This window comes from Convolutriloba macropyga, chromosome 5 (assembly GCF_964194025.1).
Source record: "Convolutriloba macropyga chromosome 5, txConMacr16.3, whole genome shotgun sequence".
Lineage (NCBI taxonomy): Eukaryota > Metazoa > Xenacoelomorpha > Acoela > Convolutidae > Convolutriloba > Convolutriloba macropyga.
The window spans coordinates 17,805,573-17,821,170 of NC_134472.1; the positions used below are offsets into that span (position 1 = coordinate 17,805,573).

Below are 15,598 nucleotides of genomic sequence, written 5' to 3' on the forward strand. Positions count from 1 at the left end.
TCAAAAATAAAATTGATCATAGAAAAGACATAAGTAGAAGAATATTCAAAGGCAAAAAATCGGTTAAAACATTACCAAGGCCAGAAGAAAGCTGCAGTAAATAGTCATAAGTGGATTTTGCAAAGGGCTTGCTGTCAAACGCTCAGTACTGCCTTATGTTGAATGAAATCAATTGCAAACCAAAGAAATGACGAAAATCTAAGAAAAAGACGAAATCATTCATTTTTTACTACTGAAAAAATCAATATACCGAAAATAAATGTAGGTGCCAGGACAAAGCTGCAAAGATACAAACTAGAATGTGAAGAATATCGGCACAATGTAAGGAACACTGTAACAAAAAGACATTCTTAATTTTTGAAAGTTAAAAATCAAATTCAAAAATTCAAGAAAAACGAATACATTTCATTGTTCAGCATTCAAGACTTAGAAAAGATAACTAGTCATCCGATACAAAGATGTATCCTCGTGAAGAGAACAAAAAATAGGAAAAAACAGAATTCATAAAAACGAAACATTGAAACATTTTGCAGAAAAATGGTCAAAGAACTTTTAAGTTAAGACTGCATTTATGAAAAAGTTTTAACTGTTTTTCCAAAACTTAACGCCAAGAAATGATTGAATTTTCATTGAAACGAAATTAAAGTCCCAAATGTTGCTAAAAAAACTATTTCTAGCAATTACAACCAAAATACAAACAAAAAAACTGACGAAAATCGGAAAAAAACCACCAAAATCGGAATAGCATGTGTACAATTTTATGAAACAAATTTACATTGAGGTAGAAAGAGGCGTTGAGTATATAAATTATCAGAGAGAAGTTGCCATATGAACTGATTTTTGACAAAAAGACGGTTAAAAGACCCAAAAATGAAAAAAAAATTATTAGAAAAAAGCCAAAAATTATTAGAAAAAATTAACTAAAAAATCAAGAAATATGCTCCAATTTTCAATTTGAAACGCATTTTCAGGCTCTGCAAATCACTGTGGCATCAATTTCCGAGGTTGAAATTTCAATATAGTATCGAATAAAATTTTTTTCTACAAGAAATCAAATTAAAAGCAAAAATATTGGGCCACTTAGACGAAAAAACGGTTATTTATATGTGCAATTCAATCAAAAACTACTTTTCAAAGTCAAAAAGTCGTTCACTAAACGCAGCGCATGATCAAAAAACTTCTCTCGCTTAGCGAAAATCTGTTCACCAAGACAGCTTTTCTCACTTTCGCTTTTAGGTCAAAATGCCGCGTGAACAAATCTACTTCCTGTAAAAAAAAAAAACCGAGAGAAAACCAATACTCCTCTTCGAGTCGTAAAAAACCTTAAGAAAACCAATACTCCTCTTCGAGTCGTAAAAAAACCAAGAGAAGGCCAATAATAGCCTCAGCTATCGCTGTGCGGCTATTAAAAATATTTGAGAGTTAGAAGATAGTTTTGCGGCAATTATCTTAATTCACAAGCGAACGCAATTAATGGACACTTTTAAATGGATTTTTGATTTGATGGATATTATGAACGGGGAATTTTCTCGCACTGGTATAATAAGGGTACATAAATTATGTCCTACAATCACAGGAAAAATATCCAAGATACGTCAATGGTCAAAACTTAAACCACCGACAGCAGTCCTAAAACGAACTCACATTTAACAGATCCAGAGAGCAGAATGTGAAAGATAGCAGCGACCACTCTGAATATTGCATCTTGCTCAGCCTTAGACACAGACAGCACCTCGAAGGCACTTTTGAGCCTCTTGAACGTGTACACATGAGAGGACAACCCACGTGCTCCAAGCACTGTCACCTCCCCCTTAAAATGCAGTTTTAGTGAGAATGCCTTTCAAACTATTGTCACGCTGACTCGAATGCACCGAGGAACCACATTTTTTGAGCGGGGCTGTACATTATTTATATGAGCTGAGATCAGGATAGCAATTCAATCAACAAAATTTTAACTGAGTACGTCTTGTTTGAATTACTTATTATCTGAACGTTTGAGTTTACTTGGTGACAACAGAAGCGCACTGCTAGCAGGGTTACCAGTTGCATTCAAAACGCCTCAGCTTCACTAAGCAGCTCAGTGACAATGTGCTAATTGCAGGAACAGATTTTTAGACTCTGGTGAAAAACCAAAGCAATGCTTTAAAAAGTATGCTTAAATTAGGAATAAAATTGAAGACTCGTTTATGTACGTCCATATACGATTAAATCAAAGATCCAATTCAGCTGGTTATAATTTTGGTGATGACAAACACAGGATATTTTGAGGACATGGAGTTATGGGTTACTCTTTTGATGTGAACCAATGCGGGATAATACTTTAACTGCTTTTATACCAACGATGGACGAAGATTCTTCAAGCTGAGATAAATCAAAATTACATTGATGAATTGACCCCCATCATGCGTTTACAAGGCTTGTGGAAAATCACGAAATTGGTCGGATACCTTATGAGAGAAATATGTTTCAACGCCTCCCTTTTCACCAGAATCAGGGAATGTCTTAGGAAGACTCCACAAATTGCCTTCCTCTTCACTACATCCATACACCAACTGTGCGAACACATTAAAAGTACTTTCGCCTTTTCTTCTCTCAGCGAAGTTTGTCAGTCTTGATTTCTCCAACAGAATTCCTTGGATACTAGCTCCAGATATTGTTCCAGCGTAATCAAACTCAATTGATATAATTTGAGTGAATTTGGATCCATTGCCATTGACCGAAGTGCGGCAAGATCCAAAAGAGGATAAAATAGTTTGGGAAGCCAGCATTTTGTCGGCTGAAACAATTATTCTACTGTAACATACACATTTTTTTTTTTGAAAAATGGTTACTAAAAACGCCATATGAATTGAATACAGTGCTCACAAAAAGCCGGGTAAATAATTTTTCAAGAGCCATCAGACAGCGAACCCATAAATATCCTGTATGATCTCATAAAACCCCAGCAATCATTAGACAGTTATCTTGCAAGATTATGTTCTTGATCTTCAAGAAAACCATAGCCAAACTGGGTTGCCAATTTTTCATAAAGTGCAAATATGGCTCTGATATCGTTGCCAAAGAATTTTTCAGCTGAATCTTTTATCCCATGAATCTTTAACTTCTGCGGCAAAATTCTTTAGCTATTTAAGGCAGGTCCATTTATTCTGTTTTCTACTGCAAAATAGCACTAAAGTGTACACTTACGGAACTAAAAACTATCAGAGCATGTTATTTACGAATGCAGTAGCAAGATCATGAAAGTAAGTTTTTGAGTGACCTGTAAGCAAGCATATGTGGTAATTGAATATGATAACATAATCAGCAAATAACCGAGTATTAAAATTCATCTTAAAGTTCATGTAACTCTGTTCTCAAAATTCAAGCTTACTTTTTCACCCATTGAAAGAGTATTGAGTTCATAAAACATTCTTACTTGTGACGAGGTTATTAGTGGATCCTGCATTTGCGGCCAAGTACTTGAGAACATGATTCAAATTCACACTTTTGCCAGATCCTGATTGGCCAAGGAACACCACACTTTGGTCACGTCTAGTAGCAATCATCCTCCTAAAATCAATGTTGTCAAAGACGTGTTACGGAATGACTAGATGGATTTCGCAAGTCCGAGTAGTCCTTTAATAAAAATTTGAAGAACCAGGTGGAGAAGTTAGACGGCCAGACGACTCAGTAAATTTATAGCCAGTAAATTAAACTGACTATCAGGTTGAGTCACAAATCAGAAGAAGAAGATCAAAAATTAATCTCTGATGGCTCTGAATACCCCCATTAATTTGCATAATTCCTCAAAGTCCCTTTCCCCACAGTAGAATAGAATCATCTACAATTAACATTTTAAATGGATAGTACCGGTTCTTCTCTGTATAAAGAAACTATTAATATAGCGAAGCACTCATTAGATTGTTGATACAATAATAAAGGTTTCGTTCACTGGGGGCGAGGGGGGGGGGGGGGGGGGTGGGTTAAGAGTTCTCTTAAGCGATAATCCTTGATTTGAGCATGCTGTCGATAAATCTCCTACCATAGGAATAGAGTAACTGGTCTCATTGAGCATTTTTTACTGCGATAAGTGTTTCTTATAATTCAGTAATTTTAAAAAGTGAAACATTTAAATGCCAATATTTTTTACATAAGGAGCGCAGTCGCTAAAAGTAAAGGATAGTGGGCTTTATTTCTCTAATGATGCAAGTTGAATTATGGCTCGAGCTGTCTAATCGCATTGTTAAGTCAAAAACAACGTTTACAAGCTTTAATTCCAAACTTCCCCGAATTCCAAATCATTATTTAAAATTGACGTTCTATTAGGATTAAAAATTTGTTTAAATGAAACTGTAGAGGTTCAAAAGTAAGCGACAAATAAACTCAGAAAAAAACAGGCAGCAATGTGCTCCTCAGTCAGCGATGTGTCCAAAAACATTGATTTAACCTCTCAATTTTGTTTTAATAAGTGAGGAGTGCAGAAGTCGATTGGCTGAGTGCGATACATCAAATCTGATCAAAAATTTAAAACGATTGACCTAGAAACAACAAAAAAATGCACTTAATAAATGTCGACAAGCACACAAATTAACCTGCTGAGAAAGATTTATCCACAGTCGCCTTTTGTATTCTTTCCACGTACTCATAAAATCTAACAAAAATTGATAACGACGACGAATGAAAAAGAAACAATAATGACATGGTACTATCAAAAAGCAGAAGCCTCAACCAAATTTTTATTTTTCTGAGCACTTATAAAATTGAAGTCGAACTTAATGAAACTCTAAAACAATTTTGGGAAAAAGCAACTCTTGGATTATGAATTAAAACAGAAAAAAGAACATTTTTCTCTAGAAAAGACAGCATTTAATCTGTCGTTAATCACATTAGATCGTCAAATTAAATGTGAAAATTACGCATTTATTTGGTTCAAAGAAACTGCGCAGAAAACAGTATCAGTGTCTTGAAGAAAATAGCAAAAAATAGAGAAAACGAGTGAGAAAGTTTTCCAACTTCATTTCTCTTTATGCCTGAACTAAACATAACTGACTAACGTCGGGCGAATTGCTCTCAAACGACCGGCGAGCGGTTGGCTTCGTCAGTAGCTAGCCACGGGGGAAGGGGGGTGCACCGGGGGCTGATGGGGGGGCAACACTGGGTTGGGGGGGGCAACAGCGCGTTGGGTAGTGGAGGTAATAGTGGGGTGGGGGGTCAACAAGGGGGAGGTGTCTCAACCTCCAAGAACCGCCCTTCACACCATAAGTATAAGTCTCCAAAACAGTTTGAGCTGAAACAGAGCTGAAAGGCTCTAAGAGCACTTAATGCCCGTTTGGCGCTACCTGCTTATCCCGTTTTTGAGGACGAAAAGTCAAAAGCTACAATTGCTACAATATAATTGCTAAACTTCGTTTGAGAGCAGTTAATACCTAACAGTAGACTGCTAAAAGCTGCAAAAAAGATGGTTGACGTAAATCGAACTTTCGACTACATGTTGATGCTTCTTGCTGATATTAATCCAAAAGTCTTAGCACTCGCAGAGCTGATTACCAAATGATTTTTTTAAGAGAGGAAGAAGTCATCCTATAAAGTTTTTTGAACAACTTCGCCAGCTGTTCTGTGTGGATTAATCCTTAACGGAATAGAGCTTCAAAGACCATAATAAGAACAACGATGAACAAATTGCTCCGAATAACAGGTGGGTGCTCAATTTAATTCAGTGGGGGTTCTTTGATAATGTTACTAATGAGTTTCAATCAGGGATTATTTTACAACCCTATCAAGATTTGGAGAGAAAAATAAGGCAAAATTTAATTATCATCGGCAGCAACATTTTGCCAGTTATAATAGCCGTTAAAAATCTCTGAGCAAATGGTGAAAAGGTCCAATCGTTCAAGCGAGCGGCAATCTACTAGATTAAAAAATATCTCGCAAAAAATTCCATACAAAAGACATTCAAGACTACAATATTTGCTTCGAACTCCGTTCGAGATCAATTAACAGGAATATCGCAACATAGCTGGGGTCAACTTGAGGATGTGAATATAAATGAGCAATTCCATAATCATTCCAAGCAGAGTTGATTTCGGTCGATACCGAAAAGAATTGTCGGAAAGTTTGATTCTATACAAATAATTTTCAAAATTTATGCTCTTCAGTTTATTAGGAGAAAGACTCAATGAAAACTGAATCAATCAGTATCAAACATTTAAAATCAGACAAACAGTTGATAAAAGTTAATTTGAAAAAACGAAATAATTCAAAATAATCTTTGTTCATTTCTGAATTCTATGTCATGGAAGCGCAGTAGTCGGTTGGAGAAATTGAGTAACTATTACTTTTATTAAATCATTGCTTAGCTACCGAATCAAATCATTGTTACTACCACGTGTGTTTATTTCGTTTTCATCATTGTCAATTTTTGCGGGAGTTCTTAAGGGCACGATCTTGTTGGTAACATTCTATATTAACCACAGCAATCCCATTTCTGTAAAAATGTGTCATTCTTCATGCTCAATTCACATATTAGCACTCAACAAAAAGCTCAATTGATAGGAGATTTGATTTATCCTTAAACATCAACTTTTAGTTTTCCTCCATTTCTCAATCCTTGAAACTTATGCAATTGCAAAAGATTCGTTTTTCAATTATTTTAATGTACTCACAGATGAATATTTCAATTTGAAATATTTCAAATAATCCTTCCTGGACGCTTTGCATTTATTTATTTGCAGTTCCAGTAATTGTTAGGACGTTTTCAATTTTAAAAGCACAAATATTTGATTGAAAAACTTTCCAAGCTCATATTATACTTATCAGAAACGTATGGGCAACCGTAATTGATCTACAGTAGTTTTTGCGTTGTATGCCAAATACAACATAAGAAGAGTCTACCGGTTCCGAAATAAAAACGAATGTCTAGAAAGTGCTACAGCTCAGCCCTCCCTGACAAATAAGAAGCAAAACGCTTAACTTATACGTCTCAACATTAAATGTGCGCAAAATGACTCCAAATAAAAATTGGTACCAGCAGATCCTGATAACGAACAAAAGTTGATAACAGGATAACTTTCTAAGATCTAAAACTCAAATCTGAAGCCTTTTGTTATAACAGACCCAATGGGTAACTTAAAAGAAATTGTATCTCAACGCCTAACTCATAATACATTAGAATGTTTCTTTTATGCATCATCCTGTTCGAACAACACGAAAACTGATTGCCCAAATTGTTGCGAGACTTAGGTGGTAAAGAATATAGATAGCAACACAAAGAATGAGATCAAAAAATTATTGATTCCACTGACTATGAAAAAACTTTCAGCGATATATTATTGACTTTTATTACCTTCAAGCAGAAGCCTATTTTCAGATATCTTGAATACACAAGTTTTTTTACACTAAATTAATTAAAATTAAAGTTCTTCTAAAGCGCAAAAGAGACTGTTAATAACAATAACTATTCACTAAAACCAATGACAAGGTATAAAGTAACCATTTACCCAATAATCTATGTGACCTGAGACATTACATAAAAAAATTGTAGAAAATCACAGATGAAAAATGAGAGCAAATAGAAGTTCGGAGAAAAAACAAATTCACTCAGTCTTTGAGAATAGGTGGCATCAAAGTAATGAAAAAAAACGTAATTCAAATCCTTAGACCCTAATTAACCGCTCTTTACAAAACATAAGCAAGTTATTAATCACAGCAAAGGGATCACAAAACAAAAGTATCCACAAATGCAGGTAACAATAAAAAACTCAATTCTTTTCAAACAATTAATTTTTATAATAAAAAATCATTAGCTACAAACTGGAAAGCATTAGCATTAAACAGAATCAATGTTGCAAATTAGAAAGCCGATGCAACCCATGCAATTAAGAAAACATACCCGGCAGATTGCCGGAAAATAGCCGCCGTTGATTCCAATAAGCATGATTGGGATTGAAAGAATAGAAGATATTGAAAAAAGATTTTTGTACAAAAACATTTTTTTAAGTCTGAATTATTTTGGTGGCATTTCGTAGTTGAACATACTTCTGTTTCTTAGAGAGAGGCTACAGGGGCTACTATCAATGCCAATAAGCATTAGAGATGGTAACTAAGACTTATAGGAACGACGTTCAAATAGCGGGCATCTAAATTTGGGCTTTATGGGTTTATCCCGTTTCTATTTCTGACTTTGATTTTTTTTTATACTGACTCTGTTCATTTTGAATTGCTTTGCTGAGCAACTGATGTTCAAATTCACTTCTAGCAGAATGAGAGAAGAGAGAAACTAGCCCAGAGAAGTCAAAAATATTTCGCGCAAAATGTCGAAGAATCGGCAAAATGGTAAAGCGAAAAAAAGTTCGACGAAGTAAAAAAAATAGGAGCGCTATAATAGCCGGCTGAGAAGATGGGGGCGGCTATTAACTAGAAAACGACATAGCCGACAGAGGGATGGAATAGCTGCGAAATAGACTTGCGTTCCGTATAATATAGATAGAAACAGATAGCTATAAGTTGAAAAAGTTATTGGAGCCGCTCGAAAACCTAGTTAAAAACATTCATCAATAAATTTAAAAAGCTTGTTGAAATTCAATACCCATATGAGTGCATTTGACAATAAACTTAATCAAATTTAAAACATAGCTGAAAGATTGCCAGAAAATAGCCGCAATATAGATTCGTAGATCGGCAGTCTCAATAAAAAAACAGAAAAAAAAGACAGACCAAAAAAATTTTTCTTTGAAGGCTGATCTGTTATATTTTGATAAAAAATCTGTATACGTTATTGCTGCCTCTAATAGCTGATCTCAAATAACCTTCATTTAGAGTGACACACACCAATTTGACCTTATCTCTTTGAATTAAAGTAAATAAAAGTCAATTTCAAAGTGAGGAAGTCATTTTTGAGAGTGCGGTAAGTCAAGTGTGACCGAAAATTTAATCACGCAATGAACAAAAAACCTCGCTCCACTAAGAGCGAAAAATGACGTCACACATGCACTTCAGTTGAAATTGCATGAACGAATGAACAAAAAGTGGCTGTGACGTCATATGGTCGTAACAAAAATCATGACGACGAAATAAAAAACATAGCAGGACAAGTCCTGACGTACAATTCAAAGAATTTTCATTCACTAAACAGAAAACTAGACCAAGAACGGACTATGAATGCATTGGGAAAACCATTTAGAAAAAAAATCCGATCCATAAAATTGAAAACTGTAAAAATCAAAGTGAAATTGCCGCATGTGAACAAAAAACCACTAGCGAGAAAGCGAAATTTTGTTCAAACACCGTTTTCTCACTCTACTTTGAATTTAGAGCAAAAAAATTTCACGCCTCAAAACCACTCGCTTTTTCGCTCCACTTCCTGTTTCGGCGTGACCAAAATCACGAAAAAAAATCATGAAAATGTGTGAACAGATCTTAAAAAAAGACAGCGCCCCAATACAATTCAAATTCTTTGAATTGTAAAAAACCAAGAGAAGGCCAATAATAGCCCCAGCTATCGCTGTGCGGCTATTTAAAAAACGGTCTCAAAAACTAACTGATCTCAAAAACTAAAAAAAACTGAAATTTTTGTAAAACAAATGGCCGCAAAGTAACTCTAACAAATAACTACTAACTGAAATCATAATCGTCAATTTCGTTCAAACAGAAAGCCTATGACACCTATTCGGCATAAAACTCACCGCCAACTAGTTTAAGAAATGATATCACGCATGGAAAAATAGCTAAATAACAGTGAACCGCAGGCTAGAAAAGATCAAAATTATTCTTTTGCGTTTTGCCTTAAATATAAAAACAAAAAAGAGAACATCAGAAGACACTACAGACGAACATCCCATGACGAGTCCTGAATTACAATCAAAGAAAATCCAAAGAAATCTGGACCTCAAAATTACTAAGAAAATTTGAAAGCCATTTAGAACAAAACTGACAATCGTGAACAGAAATCTACTATCGGGGAAGTAAATTTTTGTTCAAACTCCATTTTGATCGCTCTCCTTTAAAATTAGAGTGAACGTATTTATCGTCACAGTGTAATGGGTTTCTGCTAAATTACCACTCACTCAATTTGACTTTATAAATCATTAAAATGTGCGAAGAAAACGAAAACATAACAGGAAGTCTCCAGATTGACTCGAAGAAAAATCTAATTTGCTCCCTAGCCAACCACCAACTGATTGACTGACAAAAATTTGAAACAACAAACAGAGGAAGCAATTTATCAGAGAAGCAAATTATAAAAATATTTTCCTGAGATCTTTTTATAGGTGGCGACTCCAAAAGCATTGTTTATAATAGGTTGTATTCTATGATTTAATTGAGCTAAGCAAAAGAATATCAAAACGTATCCAACAATAGATCTCAAAAAATGAGAAAAACTGAGCAAAAAAAAGAAATTTAGTAAACTTGTTAAATTTGTTCATGTTATTCTCGAAAAAAGTTCTAAACACAATTTTGGGAACAGTTCTTGTTTATTCATTGAGCTCCCATATGACACCCAAACAGTACAATTACTTGTTAATGTGGTTTAGAAAAACCATTTTACCCGAAAAATAAAAGTAAAAACTAAACTATGCAGAGAAAATCGCCGTTCGCTCTGCTTTTCGATTCGTTCTGCAGCATTGACTTTTATATCCTTAAATACACCCATAAATAGAGTTAAAAAAGACGGCCGACCAATACTCTTTTTTGAGTTGCAAGAAACTCCCCAACACAGTTCGAATTATTTGAATTATAAACAACCAAGATCCCTGAAATATAGCTCCGCTCATTTTACTGTTTTGCAGTTGTAATAACGATTCATATTTCTTTCATTTTGAAAAAACTATTGTTTTTGAGGTTTTGAAGTTTTCCGCACTATTTGTTACATTAAGAATCGTACTCAAAACTGTTCCGAAAAAAAATGCTTTAATTTGTTTAATGATGATAACTAAATAGTTATTCTGTGAGAAAGTTAATTTTTTCATCAAGCTTTAACATTTGTTGGAACACTACCCACACAGACTCTCATGAGCTTTCTTATTGCCATGTAAATGTTGCTGAGTTGCCTCGTATTCATCCATTGTTTCTTGTTTATGCTTTTGCATTTTTCCACCTCATACCATTTGTTTGGCAAGGTGAAGTGTTAGTCTATCTAACTTAATTGTTCTTCGACTGCTGTTTTAAATATATCCCTAGGAGACTTCCCGGCTACTCCAGTCATAATCGGTTTTGTACATTGACATTATGTTCGCTGTTTCCTTTTTTCAAGATGTTCAAATCATCTTACCTGTAAGCCAGCTGGGCTAATGAGAATATATGAGGAGGCATTTCCTCCTTAGAAGCACATTTCTTCAGAACAGTCATGGCCTTGTCATTATACGCACTAGTGGCGTGTGCAGGGTTGATGACCATAAGGTTGTAGCCACAGAATGTGTGAAACAATTCACTGCCCGAGTAGCGGGTGCGCAACACGTGTAGAATGGAAGACTCGTTCATGTATCTCAACTTGCAGATGTCTTCAACTGTGTCCAAGTCAGGAGGATTGCACTAGTGCAAAGTCAGATTAAAATGCAAAACAATCGACCGAATACAGTGCTACTATTTCTCGAACAGTTGAATTAAACTATATAACCAAAGGGCTAATTAAAATAATAAAAATACAATTTACACGTCATATTTTAAGGCAAGAGACTTCGTTACCTATCATACGTGAAAATAACGTTTAAAACCGATATTTCTTGTATCAGAATCTTTAATTATTAAGAATATGAGCTTCCAACAGTGCATTAAATTTTGCTTAGAATAGATCACATCGCTATTAATAAAATCTGTAAAAATGATGCAAAAGCATTAGAAAATTTTTTGCATTTTGACCAAAATCTTGTCGAGATCTCACCCAAAGCTCCACACAAGCTCTTCACATAAAGGTCAAATGTAAAATATTCAGCTTCTTTGAAAGCATTTTAAAAAGTCACCTTTTCTAAGTCGGCTTCGTCCACGACCAGAGAGGATCCGGACTCTGTCAGCTTGACTTTAGTGTGACCACCTCCGATTTGATCTTTCTCGCTCACAAGTGTGCAACCTGAGTACCCTTCTGCATGGACTAACCAGTGGGATGGAGTGAGTGAGTACTGGTTGTCCGACTTCAACGCGTCATCAAACTTCCCTGTCTGCACAAAACAGACGAATTAGACAAACATTCAAACAAAGGTAAGGTCACATATTATTTCTGCGGAATGGTTTTCAGTCACCCGTGGTGTGCGATATTTTGCACCAATTGAATGGCATCTTAGGTACCATACTTAAGACCATAAATGGTATCTTGGGTACCATGAAAGATCCGGCACCAAAAGTTGTCTCTTAATCGATGGAACCATTAATGCCCTAGATATGGTATCTAAGATATGTCCACCCGGATTATATGCCCTGAAGTTGGTGGCCAGATAGGTGGGTCAGAATAATCAAAATTACTGTCTCAAACAATTTGTCAAATAATTACGACCTAAAAAAGAAAATAAAAGTGCTAATTTCGTAAAAATCGCTCTAAACAAGCTACAACTGTGATGTATAAGTGAATAGCTGTTTAAAATTAAACTACCCTTCATGAAAATTCGAGACATTAGCTTTAATTAATGAGCAACAATAAATAGTCACAAATTTTAATCCTAATAAGAGGCAGGTATAGCAATTACAACTGAACATTTTTAAGGGGTAAAAATAGCTAATACAGTTTGTTTTGTTATTCCCGGAAGGGGTGGGGGTACGAAACAGTTTGCATATTTTATTTGTGCTCCCACCAAATTCAGAATTCAGCCCCAATTTCTTCCAATCAATTCCGAACCAGAAATGCAGATCCCACCCCCTCACAGCAGAGAAATGCTGGGCAATGAAAGCCTCCGATAACAGTTTAAGATGGCAAGTAATTAACCGTAACAGATATGAGATTTTTGACAACTTACACACAAAAACAAGCGAATCATTCCTCTTTTCAACTGAAATGAACATGGACAAAAACTCATTTCTAGAAACAAATATGAAGATATGAAAATGATAACGATAACTAATCGAATTGTGAGGGACTGCAGTTGTAATTATACCGCTGAATTTCCTTATTATAGGTTGCAACTATTAGGCAACTTCTACAACGATTAATCAGTGTCATTGAGATAATAACAAACAGACCTAATGCCTGACTGACAGGCTGATTTGAGGGTAGTACGGTAAGAATACTATGAGAATCTATAAGATTTCAGAGAAAGATTTTAATTTTAAACTGAACAGAAGTTAATGAACATCCCGGAAAAACTAAAAATTCACAAGAAAAACAGAAAACGGGGACAAGCCTATGATTAAAATTCTTCTTGTGAGTAAAAATAAAATGCGTGCTTCTTTTCCGTGATGTAGAGTGGGAGGGGTAAAATTCCAAAAAATGTAGTGATACAAAGCTGTTACTTACAGTGGCGGATTTCTTGTCAAAATTTCTGTCTGTGATGGCTTGCAAGGAGGAGTAGTCCTCTAATCCACATCTCTGGCATAACTCGAGTAGCTCCGGCACTGGTTGCACTGTGATCTTGATCTCAGGAGTTTTGGCCGCCTTAATCAGCTCCAGTAATTGTTCCTGAAGAAGTAGCAGAAGGATAAACATACGAGTTTTGATTAGAGACAAAATATCACAAAGCGTGAAGTTCTTGCACAGGGAACCAGCCTATTTTAACACATTTACAGTGATTTTTCTCCCTTTTCAAGTAATTTTTGAAAGTAAAACATCTCAAATGAAAAAAAAATTGGGTTCTGAAGTTAACTATTTTGAAAAGTGAAAGAAATTGTTTAAATCCTCATTTAGACATCTCCATAGAATCAAAGTTAACCGAAAGTTTATCACCATGTCAAAAAACGAACAATCAGATTGTCATTTGGTACACATTTTGAAGTTGCAACCCACACAACCGGTTTTCAATGTACCAGCATAATTTTCATGACTCGACTGATTTTGCCGTTTGGTAGTTTGTTTAAAGTCTCCCCGCTAATTTGAGTGAGACAACGAAAAAATGAAATAAACGATTGTTTCTTCTCGTTTCAATATTGACTAAATTTGGACTCAACAATTCCCTCTCATTCGGTGAGTTTCTCTCAAGGCAATTTGGGAAATCAATGGTCTCTAGCAAGTATCCTGATTGCAGTATCTCGGCTAGCAATCACGGAAATCTTACCGCACCAATTTGTTAAAGACACCTGACAAACCCTGTGAAATGAAGTTTCTGTTGTCAGCAAAGACAGCCATTCTCGTTTTCTTGAAGGTTTGTGACAAACCATGGAGCACTTCAATAGCAAGCGGCACGAAAAGAATGCTTCTTTCTCAACAATTGCTTTCAACAATTGCCATATTTATCCCCTTCCGCTGGTTCAAGAGCATGACCAGATAACTTTCTTCTGTTCCACTACAGATGCTAAATTTGATGCAGAGGAACATAATGCATTTCTATCACGAATTCTTTCCTGCCTGGCCACGCCCATGACATAAAAAACGTGAATGTCCCCCGTATGCCTGTTTAAAAATTTGGACACTTCTACTCTGCATTATAGACAAGTATACCTATTCTGTACTCTGCACTTATTCGAAATTCAATCGCATTCAAAAGAAGACCAGGAACGAGTATTGTTGGTGCTGATAACCATGCTCCCGAATGACAGAAGAAAAGATATCTTGAACAGTACTTGAGAAGGCCGACAAGTTTAACGAGTGGAGGCAATTATAGTTTTCCCGTAACCTGTTGTCAGCTTTTGAATGACATGAGCTCGTCGAGCTATATAACAGAGCCAACAAAAGCAAGTTGATACCGGACCTGCAAGAGTGGAGCATTCTGCAAAACATAAAACAATCTTCGAATCAAATCTTTGATATTTCAGCTTTATACACCAGAAATATAAAAAAATCAAATTGACTACCAGGATTTAGAACAGAATATTTGCTCGGCTAAAAAGTTAAAAATCTCTCAGCTCCAAAAAAATCCGATAAAAATCACAGCTTTTCAAAATATTGTTCACTAAAGAACAAATAACCTCAAATGCATGAAAATAAACGCATCAGAAAAGAATTGAAACATAAACATTGAAACAGAAACATAAAGAATTGAGACAAATGTCGGAAGAATTGCTCTTGAACGACAGGCGAGGCAATTTAATTCATCAGGGGCTCTAGCCTAGATCAATTTTTCTTTATGGGTGCAAAAAACATTGACCCCACCGGGATTCGTACCACTGACCTCTCGATCCATGGCCACCCTCACTAACCACTGCGCTACAAGTCAGTTAATTCTGCTACGCCGCAACCGATTTTATATTAGCAACTTCGGAGCACTAGAGATCACTCAAAAATGATGAACGAAAGCGGGAAAAAGTCATTTGAGAAGTCAAAGAATGTTCTAGAAGAAAAGCGCGAAAATGTCTAGCAAAAGATTTGCATAAAAAAGACACACACGTTTACAATAATTGCTATGAACTGCTTCAAGAGCAATTAAAAATTGGAGTTAATCTGTCCCTTCTTAACAATAGTCAGCATCAGAAAAAATATAGAACAGATGCACGAGGAGAAAAATTAAGACAGTCGAACGTTACAAAAAAATAAGAATACAAAACTTTT

At 35.5% G+C, this 15,598-nt stretch overlaps 2 protein-coding genes across 4 annotated transcripts in view; one reads left to right on the forward strand and one right to left on the reverse strand.

Moving 5' to 3' along the window:
* Nucleotides 1–15,598, forward strand: part of LOC142339191 (ruvB-like 2) — a 510,084-nt gene that overhangs the window by 166,239 nt on the left and 328,247 nt on the right. The window lies entirely within an intron of this gene.
* LOC142339188 (unconventional myosin-XVIIIa-like) overlaps nt 1–15,598 on the reverse strand; it is a 171,524-nt gene that overhangs the window by 146,421 nt on the left and 9,505 nt on the right. For all 3 annotated transcript variants that reach the window (XM_075388990.1, XM_075388988.1, XM_075388989.1), the window contains exons 4-9: nt 13,415–13,576; nt 11,934–12,128; nt 11,246–11,505; nt 3,416–3,549; nt 2,448–2,776; nt 1,645–1,810 (exon numbers count right to left, since the gene is read on the reverse strand). In XM_075388990.1, coding sequence (XP_075245105.1) covers nt 1,645–1,810; nt 2,448–2,776; nt 3,416–3,549; nt 11,246–11,505; nt 11,934–12,128; nt 13,415–13,576 — 1,246 coding nt within the window. The remainder of the gene's footprint in view (nt 1–1,644; nt 1,811–2,447; nt 2,777–3,415; nt 3,550–11,245; nt 11,506–11,933; nt 12,129–13,414; nt 13,577–15,598) is intronic.